General features: G+C 33.4%; 3 protein-coding genes across 7 annotated transcripts; 1 reads left to right on the forward strand and 2 right to left on the reverse strand.

Annotated features, from left to right (window-relative positions):
* Positions 1 to 11360: 11360 nt before the first annotated feature.
* LOC115699566 (glucose-1-phosphate adenylyltransferase small subunit 2, chloroplastic) lies at positions 11361 to 14817 on the forward strand. Its single transcript, XM_030627043.2, has 9 exons — positions 11361 to 11801; positions 11940 to 12236; positions 12324 to 12593; positions 12724 to 12903; positions 13178 to 13281; positions 13385 to 13496; positions 13636 to 13734; positions 13902 to 14021; positions 14453 to 14817. The coding sequence occupies exons 1-9, from the start codon at positions 11523 to 11525 to the stop codon at positions 14567 to 14569; spliced, it is 1578 nt and encodes a 525-aa protein (XP_030482903.2). The 5' UTR covers positions 11361 to 11522; the 3' UTR covers positions 14570 to 14817.
* Positions 14818 to 17752: 2935 nt separating this feature from the next.
* LOC115700812 (uncharacterized) lies at positions 17753 to 21033 on the reverse strand. 5 transcript variants are annotated; one of them, XM_030628467.2, is made up of 4 exons: positions 20593 to 21033; positions 19290 to 20506; positions 18902 to 18971; positions 17753 to 18156 (listed from the first exon to the last, which is right to left on the reverse strand). In XM_030628467.2, the coding sequence occupies exons 1-4, from the start codon at positions 20710 to 20712 to the stop codon at positions 17992 to 17994; spliced, it is 1572 nt and encodes a 523-aa protein (XP_030484327.2). In that variant the 5' UTR covers positions 20713 to 21033; the 3' UTR covers positions 17753 to 17991. The 5 variants fall into 5 exon arrangements, with proteins under 5 accessions (XP_030484327.2, XP_030484329.2, XP_030484328.2 ...); XM_030628469.2 differs by having other exon boundaries at positions 18024 to 18156; positions 18889 to 18971; positions 20593 to 20996; XM_030628468.2 differs by having other exon boundaries at positions 18142 to 18430; positions 20593 to 20997.
* Positions 21034 to 21269: 236 nt separating this feature from the next.
* LOC133030567 (uncharacterized) lies at positions 21270 to 22079 on the reverse strand. Its single transcript, XM_061103355.1, has one exon. It carries the CDS (start codon positions 22077 to 22079, stop codon positions 21270 to 21272), a length of 810 nt encoding a protein of 269 aa, XP_060959338.1.
* Between the last annotated feature and the right edge of the window lie 2326 nt (positions 22080 to 24405).

Consider the following 24405-nt stretch of genomic DNA (forward strand, 5'->3'; position numbering starts at 1 on the left):
TTTTCAAAACCCTATGATCTGATTCATAAAAAGCTAAATGATGAAGAACATCAGTGGGGAATAAATCAGACCAAGAATCAGAGCAAACAACCCAATCTAACCTCTAATGAGTAGACCCATGTTTTCAAGTATATTTACTTCCAATAAAAGACATGAGGGAAAGGTTAAATTTATCAAGAAAAAGACCAAAGGATTCCATGTCAACAATAGAGTAAAAATTACTTCCTACTTTATCACTATAAAAAGATAGGAATTAAAATCTCCAACAATAAACCACGGAAGATTGGGAGCATTATAAAAAATTTTATGCAAAAGATTCCAAGTTATGGAATGCTGATTAGAAATAGGAGAACCGTAGAAACCAGTAAAATGAAACATAGGCTTATCATTTAAGTTAAGATTGCAGTCTATATGGTTACAAGAGAAAGTCAGAATATTAACATAAATATTAGCTTTCCACAAAAGCATAAGTCCCTTCCCCCCCCCCCTCCCCCCAAATATTTCCTAGGGACTTCAAATCCAAAGCCAGTTTGAATTTATCAATAGCACCAGGAGGCAAACGAGTCTCCATTGAAAACAGAACCAACGACCTATGCTCCTTCACCATGAGGGAGAGTCTTCTGAATGCACGGCTACTTACTAGTCCTCGTGCATTCCAACTAATGATCGTCATTTTTTTGGGCGGGTGTGCTCAGCATCACCTGCTTGTTCCAGAGATAAAGAGCAAGAGTAGCAGTGTCATCACTATCATTAGCTCTGGCTCTCTTAAGCATAGCTCGAAGAGAACCACCAACAAAAGCTTGATGCGGTTGGAAGGAAGCACGCTTCACTCCAGAAGCAGAAGCAAGGCCTTTACCTCACACAGAAGGATCAGGCTGACCACCATGATGATCAATGATATTGGCATAAACAGAAGAGAGTCGAGACAGTCTTAAAAGCAGAAGCCAGTGCAATATCAGTAACATTCTAGGGATCACGCACACCCTCAGACATATCATTCCCAACTTGATCAGCCACAAGAACAGAATCTGTGGGATAGGAAGTGTAATCAGGGGAAGAACTGGTTGAGACAGATTCAACATTACTGACAAGAGAAATCAACATCTGAGTATTAGGATTAATGGGTGTGGGAATCATGATCGCAGCAGCCCCAGAAGGCATTAGAACCTAATTTTCAACAGACATACTATGATGAAACAAAGAAGGGAACTAAATAGCCTGGGGATTCATAGAGGAAGGAAGGTGGAAACCCCCTGGTTCATTTGAACAATAGGGACAGTAGGAGGGTGAGGATATTGAAAAGGCTGAGGCTTATCAGTGAGTTTTTGTTGGGATTTTATGCCCTAAATAAAACCCCTTTCAATCTAATCTGATTTGTTATCAATAAAAGATTAGAAGTCATTTATGTTTACATGTAGTTTTCATGTTTGTGGTTTAATATATACAAAATCTGTTAAGTCTATAACATATAGTTATTTACAACTACAGTGATGTCAACACAATGGAATGTGATTGTGATTATATGCTTCAAAAGACAAAGTCCTTGTTTCATCAGTGCATTGGATTTACACTGATGTGATAATCAACGATGAAGTGTACTTACACTTTGCATAAGTGTTATGTTCTTTCCAGAACATTAGCAAAGTATGCTAGTTTCGAATGTATGGACTATACATTGGTCTGGGACCGATATTGATCTTGGTAAAGATATTATAATCTTACCGTTGTATCTTTCTAAGTCAATATCACTAGTTGATCTTAGATCAAAAGATCTTAATCCTGACATGCTTGGGTTTAATCTCAGGAGTGCTATTCATGTTCTTTGATTTGTTAGTTAAGCCTACTTTTTGGTCAGGGTGATACGTACATTTTGGGAACATGATAGTATAATTGAGTGGGAGCGCTAAATATAGATATGGAATCTATAGCTTCTTTCCGGACATAGAAGTGAAACGATGATTTCCTTTGAGCTTGGCTTAATAGAGGTAAATGGAAGAGCTCTTGTTTCAATGATTATATTTTAGTTCACTGAAATATCATTTACATGTTACTAAGTGTTTTAAGGATAAAATACATTGAGGAGTGAAACGGTAAATTTAACCCTACTCGATGTAAATCATCTATAGAAGATCTTTGATTATTGAGATTAGAACGATGGTTAAATGTTGATAGCGTGTCTATATCGTGGAACATATAGAGCGTTATATATGACTGAGAGTGAAATTCCAAATTCTATGAGTGGATGCAACAAGGAATTAATAAGTTAGGGAATTTACTTGGTAAATTCTAGTTCAGCTTATTGGAAGCTCGGTTGTATAGGCCCATGGTCCCCATACTAGTTGAGACCATACTACTTGTAAGACTCAGATAAATGATTTTAATTAATCAATTATAATTCTAAAATTAGACATAGTTTATGAATTTTCACTAAGCAAGGGCTTAATTGTGAAGAAAAGAGATTCTAGGTTTTATTTATTAATTAAAAGACTTTATTAGAAATGAAAATTTTATTTGATAATTAATTTTAATTATTAAATAATTAGTTTTGGCATTTAAATGGTTAGAATTGGAAAAATAGTATTTTTGAGAAAATAAAAAAAATTGTCAAAATTAGAAAAATTTTCATTATTTTAATGCCTAATAATTCCTAACCTAAACCTAGTGGTTGGCTATAAATAGATAGTGATGGCTCACACTTAAAGTTGATGAAATTTCTTGCCTTCAAGAAAAATTGAGCCATCTACTCTCCTTCTATTTTCGAACTAGCGACCCTCTCTTTTCTTCTTAATATTTTCATACCTTGAGTGATAGAGTGAGTGCCCACACACATCAAGTGGTATCTCAATCATAGTGTGGAAGGCTGTGAAGAATCCAGATTCAAGAGAAGGACATTCGGGCTCAGATCTTGGTGATACTCTGCTACTGACAGGATACAAGGGTTAGAGATCTGAGCGGAAGGAGCCATTAATATTCCGCTGCACCCATGTAAGGTTTCCTAAACTTTATATGTGTTTATTTCATTGTTTTAGAGAATTCATATTAATATGTTAAACAACATACATGGTAGTAAATCTAGATACTGGTAAAACATAGTCCAATAGTTTTTCCTTACCACGAAGGAGAATAGTAAAAGGGCAGGGTGGGGAAGTAAGACACTCATCATATTTCTATAAATAAGCATGTCAATATTTCCTGGTATGATCAAGTTTCCCACAGAAATAACAAAAATCAGGTAGTCTCTCATACTTCAAATCAAGCCACTTAATAATTTCCCTTCCCATCTTAATAAACCTAACATTCATACCCCTCCTAATAGCCAAATTGACATCAAGCAATATTCTAATCCATAGATACGACCCAGTACCCTCCTTAACAGTAGACTAATCAACTTCAATAAGATCCCCAATTTCAGACGCAATAAACCTTCCTAACTCATAGGATGTGCACATGAACGGTATCCCATATATCTGAACCCAAAAAGGAGCATAATGCAGTTGTTCAGAGAGAATAGGAAAAGCACTATCAGGGACAACAAAAACAATGATACTTGGGGCAAAATGCCAGGGTTATCCCTCTAAAATCCTTTCCTTGTCACCCTCACACCAAAAGTCACAAGGAACAAGCCATCTGCATGTTCAAAAACAACAAGAAGAAATCGGCATTGTGATGACCGAATTTGAGAGAGAGTTTCCATGAGTGAAGAACGATTGAAATGTCTAATAGTATGTAAACGAAGAAGAAGACTAATAGTAATAGGAGAATTAGAAGGACCCACATCATAAGTATAGACAATATTTTCTTCTGAAGTTAAAGCAAGAGAATTTGAAACATTAACAAGAAAATCATCCATATTTGGAAACACAGAATATGAAAATAAGAACTCAACGAAGAAAGTACAGGAGGGATGAAGATGAAGAGAATGGTACCTTATACGACCCTTAAATAGGAAAAACCAGAAAGCCCTATGAGGTTTCCTGAAGGATCTGCAAGTCCCATCCAGAATCGTAGGCAAGGTAGGAGAAATGATGAAATGGACATGTTGAGCTTCAATTTTCCAGCTCTCCGCCTCCATTTTGCCAAAATTGAAGGGTTGAATGGAGATAATAATGAGATTTTGGAGGTGAAGAGATGAAAGAGGGAGAGAGAGGCCAGGTGGAGCAATTTGGGCGAAGAGAGAGGAGATGTTTACATTTAATGCTCTATAAAAATATTTTAAGATGGAATAGAAGAACAGGATAACACTCTGAGCAATTAATGCTGGAAAAAGTGTGTGATGAAAGGAAATGCTAAGGGAAAAGAGGTCGATGGGTGCGAAGTGAGGGATAGAAAGAACCACCACAATACACTCTTGGGTGGACCAGATTCACCATGGTTGGTACAGAGAGATTGGTATGCATATATTTTATTTTAATAGTTTTCTAATATAATTAGCATAAAAATCCTTGTTGTTTAACAACACTATTTTTTTTTTTGAATAGTTTACGAACACTAGTTCTTTTTTTTTTTTTATTTGAAGCAATTAAGAACACTAGTTGAATGCACATAAAGCAGGAGTATTTTTTTTTAAGGAAAACATAGTAACTTATTAAACTAAATTAATTGTTATAGAAGCACATAAAAATTTAAAACAAGCATCAGTCCAAATATAAACTCATATTGAACTACAAGCATTTTTCAACTTAAAATAAACATACATATTAATATGTTGGATTAATATTATTATAGAAATGTATCTTACAAAAGTTATCAATTAGACTATTTATTTCTTAAATGACAAATTAATCTATCTATCTATATCTATATATAAAGGAAAGCATTAGAGAGGTTAGGTGGCACTCTACATTTTATTTCATTAACCTTTTCTATTTTCTCAAAATTTTATATTTTTATTAATTTTGTATTCATAAAAACTTATTATAATTAGTGATAATAAATATTCAATTACAACCTTTCAACTTATTTGAATGTAATTAGTGATAATAAATATTTAACTACAACCTTTCAATTTATTCATAATTTTACAACCTTTCAACTTATTCATAACTCTTTTATTTATTGTATTTTATCACTATATATGTAGATATATATATGTCCTCTTTTATGCAATATATATTTTGATTTGTGCTATTGTTTCTTCTCTAATCTTTGTTAGGCAACTTATATGTAATATTTTAAGTGTATAAATATATTTATTTATATATATACATGTTTATATATTAGCATATGTACTTACATTTGTATCAATTTTACGTGTAGGTTATGTCAATCAACAAGCATTCATGTAAAGAAGTTTTTGCTATGCTAATTAAGGAGAACTAGCACCAATCCTGAAGTATCTTTGAAAGCCTCATGAGTTTTCTACTTTCTTAAATAGCACATTTGTCATACATGTTAATGATGTTTATCAGGTAAATGATGAACAAATTTTTTATAGGAAAATGTTATAAGCTCCTCACATATAATGAAAGTTTATTTGATATACTTCTGTGGCATGATCTTCTTATTACTTTCTAATTTATTTATTTTGTGGTTATTTTAAATTTTAATCTCATATTATTCTAATTTTTAAGATTTATTAAATAATAATTAATTAATTAATTAAAAGAGAAAAATTAAATAATTAAAAAAATAAAGTTAATCTACCCAATTAAAAGATGCAAAAATAACCGAATTTTATAATAATACTAATTATTTTAGTTTTATTATCTATTATTATTAATTAATATTATTTGATATGATCATTCTTGCTTACCAAAAGAAAAATGAGATTATAATTATAATACAATATAAATTAAAATAAAAAATATGTAGTATTTTTAATTAATATATTGATAACAGGTATAATAGAGTATACTAAGTGATTTATTATAAAATAAGTTTTGATTTTAATATTTATATATTAATTACATATATAATGCTTAAATAATTATTAAAATATATAACATTTGTTTGAATATTTTTTTATTGAATATTTTATATATGTTATTTGTTTATATATATTCCAATTATTAAAACAAAATAATATGTAATAAAACTCAAATATAAATCTATGCACATTATTACCCATATAATTATAATAATAAGAAATAAATATTAATTTATATCTTTCATTTATTTATATTTATATCTTATATATCTATATATTTATATAAAGGTAAATATAAAAGTGTGATTGACATGACAACTACTATTTCTTTCTATTGTTTCTAATTTCTAGGTTTTTTAATTTTTTAATAATTATAAAAGAAACAATAATAAAAGAAGAATGTACATTAAAATTGGTTGCATTCTTAAGAATATGAAAAGTTCATATTTAAACACCACTCTATTAGTTACTAAGTCATTATATGTATACAAAGTATAAATATAGAACTATGCATTTATATTAATATGCATTATATTAATTAATATTATGAAAACTCTATATTAATATACCATCTTATTATTAAGTTGTATATAAATAATATATATATGTAATATAATAAAGAGATATGAGCAACTTCTTATTATAAGTCATTTTTCTTATAAATATAATTTTTCTAGATACTTTTACATAATAATTTGTTGTACATGAAATATTTTTCATCAAATTATAGCTAACGTACTTTAGAGAACGAAGCTTTTTGGATACACAAATGTACAGGTGATGAAAGAAAATTTCTCTATTTAGAGATTAAGTGAAGAGGATTATATTTTTAAATGAATTTTAATTGTTTTTTTTTCAGCAAAAAAAAAAATTATTTATAATTTAGATGTAATATATATTATATTATGAAAAATGTGTATGATCTCATCTAAATAAAATAAAGAGAGATTTAAAAACGTCTTCCAAGGAATTAAAAGATAATCGAGTATCATTTATATTTAAATAAACATTCTCAATTATGAAATAAAAGTACATCTCAACAAAACATAATTATTATTTTTGTTTTGTCTTTATAGCATATTATTTAAGGTTATATAAATTGTTAGGATAATATTATTATTTTTTATTGTGTTTAATAATTTAGAAAATATATGTACCAAAATATTGGACGTTTGAATTTTTGTTATAAACTTAAGTTAGATTAATTTGATAAAATAAAATGTATGTAAATAATTAGCTCGAATCAATAAGAAGCTGCTAAATTAAGGGAATTTATATAGTTTTGATATTTTATATTAAAATTATTAATTTAAATTAACGATGACTCTTTAGTTAGTTTTTAGTTTGTCGTATTTTAAAAAATAATATAGTTTAAAAATATTTGAAGAGCTGCGCGAAGCGCGGCATTGTTACCTAGTTTTTCAATAATACAAAATATTACTTTGAGGTTTATTTTTAATATTTTTTGTTTGTTAATATAATCAACTTAAAAACAATGTTTGACATGAATAAATGTATAAAAATATAACTAGATTTGTATCGACACTTTTTAGATTTTATTAGTATTAAGTTTTATTTTTGACAGAAAATCAGCTCATCATTGTACTATTTTGTACCATTTGAGAAAATACATAGTTTAATTTATCATTTAATAAAACAGATAGTCTAATTGATAACTTTTAGAAAATAATGGTTCAAAATAGTATTACCCTAATATATTTAACTTTATGTAAATAATTTATAAAATTTTGAAAATAGCTAATTTTTTTAAAGTAAAATAAAAAAGGACTTTTTTTTTATGTATATACTAAAATGGAAAAAATATAAGTTTTTTCATAAATATGGGAAAATAGGGTAGAGTTTACTTTTTATTTGGCATAAATAAATAATGTAAAAAAATATGGGATTAAAAAATAATTAAAGTTTAAAATATAGAGAAAAAATAATAAATAAATTTAATAAAAATTGTAATAATAAGTTTCGCCGGAAAATTCGTCGATGCCGAAAAGTTATTGTCACCGAAAAAGTCACAATCGCTAGAAAGTTACCAAAAAAGTCATCGTCCCTGGACAAGTCACCAAAAGTAGATTTCTCAGATATAAATAAAAGTAGAACCAGTTTCATAACATAATGAATAAAAACAAATAACTCAAACCAATTATAATTGAAATATAGCCGGTTATAATTGAAATACAACCGACTATGTAACATAATAAATAAAAATAAATAAGACAAAATAACTTAAACCAATTATAATAAATATAGAGTCTCTCCTCTATCTCTTGCTTCTCTGTCTCATCAAGCTCAATCGACTCGCTAAAAGGTTTTACTTCCATCTTCTTGCCAACTGGAGCCTTCAAATTTTTCTTGCAGTCTGCCATAATGTGACCATAACCATGTCAAGCTTTGCATCTAATTGGAAGCCACTCATAATCAACCCATGTTCAACAAGTTGACCATGTTCATTTAAATAATGAACGACTCTCAGAGGCTCATCTGTTATGTCCATCTCCATGAGAACTCTTATAAATTTTACCATTTCTCTCTCTCTCTCTCTCTCTCTCTCTCTCTCTCTCTCTCTCTCTCTTATTACCCCATCAGCCATTATAGGCTTACCAATCGTGCTAACCATTGCACTTAGGCACTTATTAGCCCAATAATAGAGACCTAGATCATGTAATTGAATCCGTAAAGGAACTCATGGTCTCACAATCATTGGCTTTTGACCGAATTGGAACACTCCCTCCTCCAAGATAAGATCTCGAGTAGCAACATCATTGAATTTGACAATGGTAAATCTCCCATTCATTCGAACAATTTATGCTATTGTGAGTTCTCCCCATTTGCGTTTAATCAAACCTTCAAACATTGCAATCAGATGGTTAACTCCTAACACCATACATACTATAGCAGAATTTCAATTTGCGGCTTTCTCTTTAACCTCTACCACATCAACTTGAGCTATTCTTTTTCCATCTTTCAATATAGGTTTAGTATAGGCCAGATTAGGTTCTCAAAAAAAAGTCTTACCTTCAATGAATTTCTTCCATTATTAGTTGAGAATTCGAGTGGAAATCCTCATGCTCAACCTCCTCAGTCCAACTATCCTCCATCAGTTCTTGATCAATTTTAAGCAAATCACCTGATCACAAAGCTTTAGCAATCAATTCTAATCCTTACGAACCAACATTCACCTCAAAAATCTTCATATCTTCTTGGATTGAAGGGGCATCTGCAAGATTCAATCTGGTAACCGGATTTCGAATAACTCTTTTCTTTTTCACCATGGAATAGAATAAAGCTGATCATGCAATGTTAAAAAATTTTAATTGTTGATTTTTTTTTTATAATTTTAATAGATTTTTATTTTATATATTTTTTTTAAAAATTTGAACTTTTTTTTACCATGATTTTAAATTTAAAAGTGCAAAATTAATGTTGCATTATTCTAAAAAAATATTATAACTTCTTAATTTCTTAATCATCCATGAAAAATGACTAATTATGGGACAAGCTTAAGTGAAAGAAAATCACCAAAAATTTATAAATAAACTAAAAGTATATAAAAAAAAGGATAATAGAAAATAATGCTTCACATGACATAGTAATAGGTAATAAACAATCCCTATACTCAAAAGAAATAAATAAATAATGGAGCTTTTGTTTTTTAATTTTTTAATCACAAAAATAAAAGTAAAATTTACATTTTTAAAATTTTATTTTTAAAAAATAAAAACGTGTTTTATAACCACTTTTATTTTTTAATTATAAAAACAAGAAACAAAAGTATGTTCTATAATTTTTATTTTTTAATTTTATTTAAGTCGAGTTTGAGTTTGGGTCCGGGTTTGGACTGGGGCCGTAGTCCGAGTCTGAGACTGGAGACGGGGTCGAAATTCGGTCCCAAGATCCAAATTAGAGTAAGAGTCTAAAATACTAATTAAGAAAAAAAATCTTTTATAAAAATTATGTAAGTGTTATTTTTTTTAATTTTTAAATTTTTTAAATTTTAATTCTTAATTAAGCAATTAAAAAGTAAAAATAATTTTATAGAATATATTTCTAATAAATATTTTTACTTGTTTTTTGCTTAATAAATCAGAAAAACTACCAAATCCACCCTAAATAAATTACATTACAAACAGGCATTACATTACCAGTAATTACTTTTTAAACAAATGTATAAACCAGTATTTATTACTTGGATCAATTTCAAATTACAGAAGAAAACTTGCTTCTATTCATTACAAGAGCCCTTTCTAAAATTAATCTGCCCAAACCCAAAATAGGGAAACATGTACATTTTTCTCTTTTTACAAAATTAGAAATTTATATTTAAGTCAACATTCCACCAATATTATATATTTTTTTTTTAAATGCAGCAATATTATATTTAATGCAGTATTATTTCCTAATTAATTATGTACATGGTTGCACCTTTATTTTTTCTTATATATGTAATGTAAATGGTGAATAATTTATAAGGGAAATTTGATTTTCTATACTTAGAAAATCAAAAAATTTGATTTCTAAACCAATAATTTAAACCCTAAAAAAACTATACTTTTTTTTTTCAAAACCCCAAAAATACCCCCAAACATCTCTCTCTCTCTCTGTCTCGGCCGGTCCCAAGAATCCCACACCCCAGGTCCGATGGTCGGACCATGGGGTCCGATGGGGTCCAACCAATCGGACCCATCGGACCCCAAGGTCCGACCATCGGACCTCTCTCTCTTCCTCTCTCTCTCAAATCGCAGGAAATTTTTTTTTTTTTTTCACAGACGGTCGGACCTCTTTCTTCCTCTCTCTCAAATCGCAGAAAAAAAAAAAAAAATTAAAAGACGGTCGGACCTCTGTCTTCTTCCCTCTCTCAAATCGCAGGAAAAAAAAAAGTTTTAGAGGGTCGGACGGGTTGGGGTCGGACTGGGGTTGCTCTTTCGGGTTGGGGTTGGGGTCGGAGGGGTTGGGGTCGTGGTCGACGGGGGTGAGGGTGGTGATCGGCGTTGGGGTTGACGTGGGTGGGTGAGGGTGGTTCGGGTGAGGGTGGGCGGTTGGGGTGAGATAGAGGGAGAGAGAGATGATGCAGAGAGAGAGAATATTGTGAGGGGGGTATTTTTGGGGTTTTGAAAAAAAAAATATAGTTTTTTTAGGGTTTAAATTATTGGTATAGAAATCAAATTATTTGATTTTCTAAGTATAGAAAATCAAATTTCCCATTTATAAAAGGAAATATATATAAATAAATAAATTATTTGACGGTCTACAAAAATGAGTAATATCCACATGTGAGTCGATGCATGTTGGAACCGTGAAATGACGTCCATTTGTTAAGAAACTGACAGCCACAACAGATTTTTTCCTTTAAATAATTATTTTTATTTAGAAATTGTTTTTGGGTAATATTACGAAAAGTCGAAAATACCCAAGGTGAGTAAATACAAAACAGAAATAGATGGGCAGGTCAGTTGCGTAATATCACAAAAATTCCTATGGCGAAAACGGTTTTCGAGACTCCATCAAATCTCAACTTTCCCATATATTTATTAATTTCTAGTAGGGCTATTTCTCTCTTTCTATCTCTCTGAAACAGTCAATTAATACACTCTCTCTCTCTTCTTCTTGCTCCAAAGCTTTTGGCTTTCAGCTCCGAGCTTTCATGGCGTCCATGGCAGCCGTTGGAGCACCCAGATTTCCTTCTTCTTCAACTTCTTTATCTCATTCTTCATCGAATGGTTCCAATCTCAGTCCCAGAACCAGTCCTCGAACGCTCTCTTTCGCTTTTTCTCATCTCTCCGGCGATAAGATTTCATCAATTGCCACTCCCAGCCGCACAAGAGCTGCTTCTTCCTCCAATAGAGCGCCCAGGATCGTTTCTCCCAAGGCCGTTTCGGATTCTCAGAATTCGCAGACATGTCTAGATCCCGATGCCAGTCGAGTGAGTCTTTTTTATTGGTTTATCGTTCTCGCTTTGCATTGTCTCGTTTGGTGTTTAGGTTATGCAAGGAATAATTACTCTGTTTTTGCAATGTCATTTGAAATATGATTGAGTTTGTCGTTTGTGGTGTTCTTGCAGAGTGTTTTAGGCATTATTCTAGGTGGCGGAGCTGGGACTCGTCTCTACCCGTTGACGAAGAAGCGTGCGAAGCCCGCGGTACCTCTTGGAGCGAACTACAGGTTGATTGATATTCCTGTGAGCAATTGCCTGAACAGCAACGTTTCGAAGATCTACGTTCTCACCCAATTCAATTCCGCTTCACTCAATCGTCATCTCTCTCGCGCTTACGCGAGTAACATGGGAGGTTACAAAAACGAAGGCTTTGTTGAAGTTCTTGCGGCTCAGCAGAGCCCGGAGAACCCCAACTGGTTCCAGGTTAGTGGGTTGGTTTATGCTGGACGTGGGGTCGGCTTCTTCTTACCGTTTTGATTGTGTATTTAACTGTTGAATTTACTATTGCAGGGAACGGCTGATGCGGTGAGGCAGTACTTGTGGCTCTTTGAGGAACATAATGTCTTGGAGTTTTTGGTTCTTGCTGGAGACCATTTGTATAGAATGGACTATGAGAAGTTTATTCAGGCACACAGAGAGACTGATGCAGATATCACTGTGGCTGCGCTGCCAATGGATGAAGAACGTGCCACTGCTTTTGGTCTGATGAAGATCGATGATGAAGGACGGATTGTTGAGTTTGCTGAGAAACCCAAAGGGGAGCAACTCAAAGCTATGAAGGCAAGTTGTCTGCAAATTCGCTTTTAGATTTGTAATGGTTTGATTTTGGTATTATGTTTACACGTGCTATGGGCTAGCTGTTTGTTGTTTATTTGAGCAATGCGAATTAGTAACTTTGTTACCTTGGCAGGTTGATACTACCATTTTGGGTCTTGATGATAAGAGAGCCAAGGAGATGCCTTACATTGCTAGTATGGGTATATACGTTGTGAGCAAAGATGTGATGATAAATCTTTTAAGGGATCAATTTCCCGGAGCGAATGATTTTGGTAGTGAAGTTATTCCAGGTGCAACATCCATGGGTTTGAGGGTTAGTTCTCGATTAGCCAATGCCAATTGTAGTTGTTATTGCATTAGTTTTGGTAGGACCCCCTAACTGTAAAAGGTTACATTTGTCTCTGAGACATGAATCATAATTGTTGTGACCAAATCTTTCCGAGCTCTGTTAGAGCTTTGTAATGAATGTGAAGGCCTCAGTGCGACTTTATGTGCTGGAACTTCCTTTATGTTTCAGATAATTGTGTTTCTTACTCATTCCTCTATGAGAAAAAATTTTGTGGACTAATTGTCTTTCAACTATATAGGTACAAGCGTACCTGTATGATGGCTACTGGGAAGACATTGGTACAATTGAAGCTTTCTATAATGCGAACTTGGGTATAACCAAAAAACCTGTTCCAGACTTCAGGTATAATTCTTGGGCTACAGCAAGCCCATCCAAAGTTCTGCTTCACTACACCTATTAATCCACTGTCTTGTTACCATCTTATTTTTCTTGTTTTGTCTTTCAGTTTCTATGATCGGTCATCTCCAATCTACACCCAACCCCGGTATTTACCTCCATCCAAAATGCTTGATGCTGATGTCACGGACAGTGTTATTGGCGAGGGTTGTGTGATAAAGGCAAGCTCTCGACTTTTGTGGGCTATGTAACTTGAAACTTGACTTTTGTGTATTATCATATCGTTGTGGTCCAGGACAAAATGGGATAACCTATAGGAATTATTCTTATAATATTCCCCTCCCCTGTTTCATTGTGCAGAACTGTAAAATTCATCATTCTGTTGTTGGGCTCCGATCTTGCATATCAGAAGGTGCAATCATTGAAGATACTTTATTGATGGGAGCAGACTACTATGAGGTAAAACCCAGTAAAATCTACTGATATCTTTAAAGGCAATGTATATATATATATATATATAATTTTTCTATTAAAGTAAAAGCTGTTGGTGGGTAGCTTTGTTAAGAATAATCTTGTGCTGTTATCCGATGCCGATAATTATTGTTTGTGGCTTTGTTTTTTTCCAGACGGATGCTGACAGAAGGTTTCTGGCTGCAAAAGGTAGCGTTCCAATCGGTATTGGGAAGAACTCTCACATCAGAAGAGCTATAATTGACAAGAATGCTCGTATTGGTGACGATGTGAAGGTGATGAATTTTTCTATTAAATATCTATTTTCTTTTGCTAATCGTTATACATGATGAGGTCATAACATTCTGTGTGCAATACAACAGTTCAATTATATGAACCTTTAGGCTAGTGTACTTAACAGTAGGAAACTATAAATGCTGCACATGTACTCAAAACTAAAAGGCTGTGCAAATGACACAACCATTATATATATGTACGCACGAGCATTGCTATTAGGTATCGGTAATACTTATTACTATCACGAAGTAACGGTTTGTGATTGATTAGCAATATTACGTAATAATCTATACTTAGCAATATGACACCTTATGGTACGTTGTGGTCATTTCTCGTGCGCACACACATTGTTCTAGCTTTTAGGATTCCTCAGCTTAATCATGCAATCTTTGGGAGAATGAACATCAAAATATGGGGTTTTAACATGCAGATCCTTAATACTGACAATGTTCAAGAAGCGGCTAGAGAAACTGATGGGTATTTCATAAAGAGCGGAATTGTGACAGTAATCAAGGATGCCTTGATTCCTAGTGGAACAGTAATCTAAGATGTAGTTTTCTTCTACCACTTGCACTGCTTATATTAGAAACTTCTTCCTACTTGTTACTGGCTTAAGGAGCCTGCATAAGAAATCTGTTAAAGGTTATATTTCTTTTATCCCATTTTTCTTTTCTTGTCTTTTCTTAAGCTATGTAAATTTCTGTTGAGTATCATGTAAGTAGAAGAGGAAGGTCTCAGAAACATGGCCGCTGTAGAGATTTTTATCTCTAATAAAAGTTCCTATTTTTGTTGGTCTCCAATTTTTTTAATACCAAGCATCGAACATTAACTTGATTCTATAAAAGTTGACTATCAATGACATTCTATTTTAGATGTATGGTTTAGCAATAGCTAGGAGAAAAGCCAATCGCTAAAAATGATACGTTTGATTGAGATCTCATAAATTTATTAAAGGAATAAGATTTTCTTCAAGGATCAACGTTTTAGAGAGGCTTGTAGACTTGTAGCCATGTAATAGTATTGGAGTTTGGGATTGTATTCTTTCCTTCCCAATAACAAAAGAATAAATGTTCCATTAATCCAAATATCCTCCTATATCTTAATTTAAGATTATTTTTGTTAATACACGATTTATTCATTTCTTTTTTAATTATACAATGAAAATATAATTTATGTTCCTACTTTAATTCTATTACTTTCTATACCGGCCAAGCAACCACAAATACGTGATATCCCCTTATGTGTATTCAGTGATCACACACCTTATTAACAATTTTTAAAGAACTATAATCAATAAGTATGTCTCGCATATAGTTCTATATTAGCCTAAGCAATGTCTAAAGTAAAGATGTTTATATAGTTTTATAATGAGAAGACACAAATTTAATGTCCACTCAGGACCAACTTTTTCATTCGATTGTAACCTCGTTGTGCAAGTAAACGTGACGAAAAATCTTTAATGAGTATCTGATGAATTGATTAAATATATTTCTTATTAATAAAAACATGCTCTCAACAATATCCTATATATTTATATATACATGGTGGAGGTTTTAATTGATACAATAATTTATACTTTATTTCTTTATAAGTTTTAATTAAAATTAATTATATTTAAAATCAAATTACTAATAATTAATTAATGTTTTATAATTCATTACTAAGTAAACATCTTCTAGTAATTAATTTTTTTACTTAATTATTAAAATATTTGTAATAATTTTTTTTTATAATTTAAAATTATTATACGCATAATCTTACTCAATAAAAAATAGTAAGAATGACCTTTAATTAGAAGTAATTCTACACTCAATCTTATTTTTAATACTTTAAAGTGTCAAATTAGTATGTCAGTTTCAAATTAATCCAAGTCATTTAGTTGTTTTTTTAATTTAAAAATTAAATAAAAAATAATTTAAAGCCTAATAATATTTATAAAAGCAAAGATAAGTTAATTTTTTTTCTATTTCTCCTTTCTCGTCGTGTTCAAAAAAATATTTGAAACAAGTGAGACAAAATTACATAGTAAAACGATCACCGAGAAACAGCATTGATTGAGGAAGTGGAGCCTCTTGTCTTCTCTAGACTCTCCACCATGAACTTGGTGTTTTAGTTTTTCTTTGGTATGAAATTTTTATTTTAGCAAAAAAAAAAAAAAATGAATACAAGTATTATATATGAACGACATAATGATCATGCTAGAAATGTCATTTAAAAATGAGTGGACCTAAAAACAACATCACGATGAGCTCATGAATCGCGTGGCTCTGATACCATAACATAAACGAAACAGTACAAACATGAAATGAATAAATTCTCATTAAGCTTCATTAATGAGCAAACCAGAGTTTATAAACACGAGAAAAACAAAGAGAAAGCAAAGAGAGAGGAGGTTGTTACATAACTGACTTCTAACTAAATTTGGACAGCTCGCTAACTAACTTTAACTAACATACACTACACCTTATCAATCTTTAATATTGAATCACAAATTTTGTATGCAAATCTTTAAATGACCTTTCAAAACAAAAAAAGAAATCTGAATAACCCAGAAGAGGATTCAAATCCGAGAGGGAGAGAGAAAGTCTGTGATGGAGAGAGAGAGTACGAGAAAAAGATGGGAACGGGGTGGTAGTGTTGGGTGATGGTGGGCTCTCGATGGTTTAGAGAAGAAATATATCTACGCATATTTTTTGTTTTTGTAGTTTTATTATTTTTTTATATTTTAAAATAGAGTAATTTAAGTATAACTCCACATGAGTTATATTTTTAGAACTTTGTAATTTATCCACGTGTCATTTTCTTATTGGTATATTTAAACTAATTTTTTTAAAATAATAAAAAATTTAATGACTTGGACCAATCAAAAATTGCCACGTAATAATTTACTTAACACTTAACAACTAAATACCTACAAAAGTTCCAAAATTATAACTTAGGTATTATTATCGCAAAAAATTAAACTTAGTATTTATTTGAAACCGAGAGTTAAACTTAAGTATTTATACCTCAAATTACTCTTTAAAATGATGTGAATGACTTAAATTTTGTCACTTGTACTCAGAGGGTTTTACCATACAAAAATCAGTTTATATTTCAAAAAATTCTAGTCAAGTTTGCTTATTTTGGGTACCAAGAAATTCAAAAAAAAAAAAAACATTAATCCCAGTTGCACAGGTATGGGAAGCCTGTTTTAACTTTTACAAAAATATCTTCTTCTTCCTGATGTTATACGTAGAGATTGATATCCCCAATAAAACTCTGTTAAGCAAAAAACAGGAAAGAAAACGATTAATAAAAAGCTAAGAAAGTTATCGTAGGGTCTATAATAAGGCGCAAAATGCAAACTGCAACCTCATTTAACTCCTTCATGCATGCTCTACTTGGCTTGTGGGATATAGCTCAAACAGTAGAGCTCCACTCTTGCAATTGGGTCGTTGCCACTAAAGGTTAGGTATCTAATTGTCCTAGCGATAATGATAGTATGTTTTGTGACTTTCTGTTTTGTTTAAATTATTAATTTTTAGCCATAGCCATTCGACAGAGAGACTTTCTTGGAACAAATGCAAACCAGCTGTTTCACCACTCCTTTTTACCACTAGACTACCCCTTCGGGTTTTCTATGTTTTATGACTTACCAAGAAAATAAAAGTTCATTTGGTAGAATGTATCAGATAGTATTGTATTACATAATATAATATTATATTAAATTGTATTTTATAGAATATTATATTAAATTTTGATTTATATCACAACATTATATATTTATGTGCACATACAAATCAATACTTATATAATATTACATAAAAATTGTAAAACATGGAGCGTAAGAGGTAAAAGGGGAGCACGGAAACATGTACAAAAATGGGCTCCCTCATTTGGATTTGATTTACAAAGGAGAGGATATTAAAGTAAAAGAAACCAGACCTGGATGACCTTAACCTGTTAAGGTCCAAAAAGCTATCTAAATCAATTTTTGTTAATTGGCGCAGTCTCTTTGGCCATTAAGTTTCTCCACTTGTCCTTGAGATCAACTGGAGTGCGACTGGGATCAAATACAAGACGTCCGTACTCCAAAATTTTCTTCCATGGCAGAACAATGTTTGTCATCATTGAAAATTTGTGAACACCATCCTTTATTAAAAATAGCAATGCATAACAAACTTAAATGAGTACATACAAACAAATTTGAAAAGAAACCACAAGGCCATTTCTACAAATTTCTCAAATCAATGGCTAGTAGGTGAAGCAAGTGATGTAAAAATTGGTCTGAAAAATTGCCTATTTATTAAGAGCTATTTCGTAACTATATGTTATCTCCTTCCCATTGTCACCAAGTGTAGAAGAAAAGATAAAATAAGAAGTGCAGATGTCATCTATCCTTCAACTATGAATAAACGACCCTAGTCTGCACGTATCCACAGCAATAGGAACAATTACTCAGAAGGTTGAAAAGGAGAATGCAGAGAGTGTCAATGACAGTTCATGCAGTAAGAGACAAAGAAAGGGAGAGACAGTAAAGATGGATAAATCCAAAAGTTTAAAGTGGTGAACTTTACGGCTGTGTTTGGAAAGTTTGATGGGAAAAGAAAAAGGTAAAGAAAATTTAGAGAGAAAAAAAGTCAGGAAAATAAAGAAAATCAATTTTTCATGTTTGGTATTAAAAAATTTTGAAACAAATTTTTTTCCATACCAAACATGAGAAATTAGTTTTATTTTTATTTTCAACACTTTTTTTCTCCTAACCTTTTACCTTCTCCACCATAATCCAACTTCCAAACATAGCCATAAGTGCTGCATACATGTTATATCTAAGGAAAGATAGTACCAAAAAAAAAAAAATAACGAAGTTAAATGCAAGAAAACCTGAAGCTTATACCCTTAGCATTTCTTCCTCTTCCACTGTCCAGTGTAATCTTGTCCGCTTTCTGGAGAATTCCATAGTTGGGCTGCATGCAGGAAGAAATATACAATAAATTAGCAGTTACCTTTAACCACAAAACTAACTCTCCTAGCTAATTTTGATGCCCAGAAAATGTTGAATGTCGGGAATGTATTGCCAATGACTGGTTCTAGCAAGGATGAGAAATTCCCATCAACCTACTGAAAAATACACACTAAAAACAAAAAATGCAATCACATCAACAAATGAAGTAGTTTGTTCTTTTTTAGGATATACACACCTACATTTTAACGCTAAACAATAAAAATTAAATCAAAAGTAACTTCATTAAAATTTAAGAGTTTATTAGGAAATATACACCTACACCAGTTTTAGTGCTTGTTGGGACTTTTCGGAGGTAGTATTTTTCTCATTAAAAAGCAAAGCATTTTTCTTTGTGGTGCTTTTATGGCGTGCAACTGATTTCCATAGCCTAGGGGAAGATCTCTTGGGTAGAGTAACATTCTCAGAGCATACTGTTTTTCCAGCTCTTTGTTTGAAACGCCTGTGACGGTTCACACGAGATTCAGTTTCAGATTTGTCAATCCCATCTGATGATTCTGTTAGTATTTGCTCTTCATCCTCCTCTACAATTTTAGCCTCCCTCAATAATTTTTTGGTGGCTCTTTTCTCAATATCAGCATCATCAATAATTACCTCTCCTGCAATTTCAGAAGTATCCAAAATCTCTCTTTCCTCATTTTCTTCAACAATTCTCTCATCCTTACTATCATCCATTGGTCCTGAATCCTCCTCTTTCCCATCTTCTCCATCATTATTTGATAGATCTTTGGCACTAGAACCTTGAAGTTTGTCAATCCTCGCTGCTGTCCCTTCCCCACAACCTACATTATCAGCACCATTGGCTACAAATGTGCTGGGCTGAATCTCTTTTTCAATCACTAACTTATCCTGATCATGGCAACCTACTTGTGCATCATCCATTTCCTTTTCATCCACAGCCTGACTCTGGACTTCAAGATCATTCGGAAATGGAACATTCTCATTATTGCAGTGAATACCATTGCTAGCACTAGGTAATGTATCACATGCATTCCTATCAACTGTGTCACTACACTCATTTTCCTTCTCCTTCTCTTTATCTTCACCAACTACTCTCCCTTCAAGAAAATTCAACAATGCTTTCTTTGCTGCCATAACTCTTTTTCTCGTCTCAACAGCCACCGCCTTTGCACGCCGGTACTTACAATAAGGGCAGTAGAACAATCCCAAATCATCAAAAGTAGGTTCACACCCCATACACTCATCATGAACAGCAATCAAGCAGCCTATTTCACTACAAACCCTCACACGTTTATCTCTACCTTTACATCTAAAACAAGTTTCCCCTTCCTCCAAGCTATCCAATTCCATGGAATCTTCACTCCAACTACCGGTAAATTGCGGGGTCATCATACTCATACCACCACCATTCTTAACTGTTTGAGGACTCGATTCAGAATTCACACCCCTATCATCGTCATTATCACCCTCGCAAAAGAAAATTACGGGTGTGCTTTCTAATTTTTCATCACCATTTTCCTGGTTGAAGAGGGATTGTACTAAAGTGAGCCTATAACATTGTAATCAACACAAAAAAGGCAAGGAGAAATTGAAGAAATACCAACCTGATTGAGGAGAATAGGGAGAGCCCTAAACCTAGCAGGCGTAAGAACGGGAAGCCTGGGAGAATGACAAGACGGCGTCGACAATGGCCGACTCTTACCTCCATGGCTCTTGGTTTTCATCAATTCCTCACCCTTACAAATTAATAATAAAGAATGAAAAAAAGGGAAACTTGAAAACTAGATAGAAAATTCCAGTATGAAATGGAGTGAGTGAGTGAGTGAGAATGAGTATGATATGAGCCAGGCAGGGCCTCTTTCAACAAATTTTCTCTTCTTTCTCAGAAATTGGATTCCTGTCCTGACCGGTCCGGGGACGAGCCTCTGATGACATTTTGCTCTTCATAAGCACACGACATTATTTACATTATACGACATCACATCTTCCTTAAAAGAGACAAACAACAACCCCTAACCAATCTCCAAAATTAATGCAAATTTACAATTATTGTGAGATTTTAAAACTTTATTTAATAAATATGACATGTTTAAATTTGTGTATTTTTTATAGCAATTTGATTTTCAAATACTTTTTTTTTATGAGATTTAACATGTCACATTTATGCAACTTTTAAATCTAAAGCTATATTTTTTGTTTGTGAACTGCTATGTATTTGTTTTATTATTTTTAAAGATATATTTTTTTTTGAGAATGAACGTCTATTAATAATAAAAGAGAACTAGACCTCGTGGTCATTACACAATAAGTTTCTCGGAATGTAAGAAATAGGTAAGCAACCAAACTGATTGTGGGTGAAGGCCCACTTAGCCACATTATGGGCAATAAAATTACAAGATCTAGGAATACACGAAAACAAGCAACCATCAAAAAATCCAGAGAGCTCTAAACAACGATTTGAGTAGTTCTCAATCTCCCAACAAGACGAAACGCGGTTGAGAGAGTTGATCACGACTCTAGAGTCACTCTCCACGATGACAAACTTGTGATCGTTGAGCTTTGTGGTTTCCAGGGCTAAGAAAACAGATGCCGCCTCACCACAAAGAGCATCTGCGCAGTCCAATCTAGCTGAATGGACCCAGACCACCTCACCCAAATGGTTTCTAGCAACCTCAGCAATACAGGAACTACCCAACCCAACTCTTACATCACAGTTCAGCTTCAGCCAATGTTGGGGAGGATGGCGCCAACCTTCCCTCAGGACCGGGACCACATCGGGTAACAAAGTATCTTTCAAATTAGCAAAAGCACAAAGGGTAGAGTCAATACAATTGTCTAAGTTAGGAGAGCTGTTATTGTGGATCTTATCATTCCTGGCACGCCATATAGTATCCACCACAACTGACGCATAAATAAAGACTTCCTCCACATTTAAGCCTTTAGAATCGAGCCCCCACAAGAACTTGACCCAATCCCAGACACGAATACCAGAACCAGTAACATGATAAATCCCCCAGGGCGACGATCTCCAAAGGTGAAATCCAAAGTTACACGAAAGGAACAAATGCTCTGCAGATTCCTCTCCCCCCATAAAGGGCAGATCACGTCCTCAATATAGAATCTTTTCTTAATGATGGCTCTAAGTGGGAGGCATTCGACAGAATACACCACCAAATGAATTTTTTATTTTATTTTATTTTCTTCTTTATTTTTTTTCTTCAAGTCAGCTTGTTTCTTTTTTTTTCTCCTTTCTCTGTTTTATTTTATTTTATTGTTTCTATTTCTTAATTTCTTCCTGATTAGAAACTTCTTATTTTTTATTTAATATTGATTAAGATCTTATTGTTTTTTTTTTTTATTATTTTCTTATTCTTTATTGTTTCCTTTTACTTCTCTCCTCTATTTTCATTTGTTTGTGCAGTATAATTTTTCTAAATGTAAAGATCTCCAAAAATTATTGTGGTTATGTAAAGTTATATGTCTTCCAGAAAAACGTTCCCAGAAGTTTAACCTTACCATTTGGAAGAAATCTTATGGAATGATGGATGTAATCCAGAAGGAAGTTCCCGAATGTCTATCATGACCACTCGGATGAAGTCTTCAGGAGAGCTACCCTTCCTCCGGAAAGGAGTTCTGAATGGCCAATTGTTCCCTTCTAGAAGGGAGTCCCAAATAGTCGACTCTAGTTGTGTCTATCCTATTCGGGAAGTCCCTTTAGCCTACGCTTTGGTCTATGTTAACCCCAAAAATTGACAGAGTTGACTTTCGAGATCAGTCAACAATAAGCCTCAGCAGCCGAGAGACATCAACTGTAAGAGTCAGTCGAAGAATGACTGAGTCAATGCATATGGATTAAGGATCATTAATCTTGAAAATCCATGCTTACAAGTCTCGGGGTATATCCGTGCAACTCGGAGGTCAACCCCGTAACAACTCATGAGTAGAGTTAGTAAGATCAACTTACTAGATTACAATTGTTGGAGGATTTTCATAGTAATATGCTCAGAATTGGATCTTGCAATAAACATAAGATTCAAAGATCTCTTCTTTATCTTTCTAACACATCTTGAATCGTCCAATTCTGATGTATATCGAGAGAGTTATGGTTGAAACACTAAAGACTGTTGAATTGTGACAGCTTGGTATGCATGTTGACAGCTCCCATGCGAGCTAACGAGCTGTTGTGCGACCCCATGGGGTGTTGTGTGAACCCATGGGCTGTTGGGTGAGCCGAGGCATTTGGGTGAGTCGTGGAACCTTTATGCAAGTGGTGGAGCATCCGTTCGACCCGCAGGTGAAAGAAGGAGAGGCTATACATGTGTGGATAGACGTCATGTGCGAAGGAGTTTCGGAGCATGGGGGCTCGCATGTGAACCCATGGGGGGAGGGTATGCGAGTCGTGGGAGAGAGTGCGTGTGAGTGGGGGGCTCGCATGCGAGCCGTGTGTGAATGTGGGAGAGTGTGTGCGAGTGGGGGGTTCACATGCGAGCCCATGGGGGGCTCGCATGCAAGCCGTGTGTGCATGTGGGGGAGTGTGTGCAAGTGAGTGGGCTCACATGCAAGCCTTGTGTGCATGTGGGGAGTGTGTGTAAGTGTAGGGGGAGTTGAGTGTATGGGAGAAGGGTGCCAAGTGTAAGGTGGCATGGGTGTATTTTGGGGGTGTGAAGATAAGGTGAGAGGTGAATGCATGACGACAAGAATGACATTAGGAGAGGAATCAAAGGACAAGGCGTGCAAGGGAAGAGTGTACAACCACGCCTTCTGAAGACTGAGAACAAGGAGGTACAAGTAGCGGCAACAACGAACCTGCAAGGCCCGAAGACTCGACCAAGGGTATGCTGCAACCATTCTCTAACACCCTATACCCAAAGACCACCCCACATGTAGCTGGGGACCATGCACATGTACTTGGAGACCATCCTCCTACAACCTACAGCTGGGGACCATGTGCATTGTAAAGCCCGCTTAGTTAATTTGGAAATTAGCAGTTGTTTATGTTTAATTATGAAATTATTTATAGCTATTTAAATAATTTATTACTGTTATTTATGGAATTCAGAAATGCATGATTATGTCATCAGTAGCTTTTATATTTTGCATTTCCGGTGTCCGGTATTTTGGAACTCGGCGTTTGGCTCAGTAGAAATCACAACTTAGTATGTTAGTATTTGGGGACGGGTTTTAGACATTGGGAATGTCGGGAATGGCCGGGAATTTAGAATTTCCCAAAAATACCCCTTATGTATGATTTATGTGATTTTGTGGTGAAGGGGCAAAATGGTCTTTTTGCCCCATTAGTGTTTTGTCTTTTAGTGACTTTTTATTTGAAAATTAATTGTTTATTTTAATTATTTGTTGGCTGAAATAAAATGTGATATGTGGCTTAAATTCCTTTTTCCACAAAATTTCAACACTTA

This window comes from Cannabis sativa, chromosome 8, assembly GCF_029168945.1.
Source record: "Cannabis sativa cultivar Pink pepper isolate KNU-18-1 chromosome 8, ASM2916894v1, whole genome shotgun sequence".
Lineage (NCBI taxonomy): Eukaryota > Viridiplantae > Streptophyta > Magnoliopsida > Rosales > Cannabaceae > Cannabis > Cannabis sativa.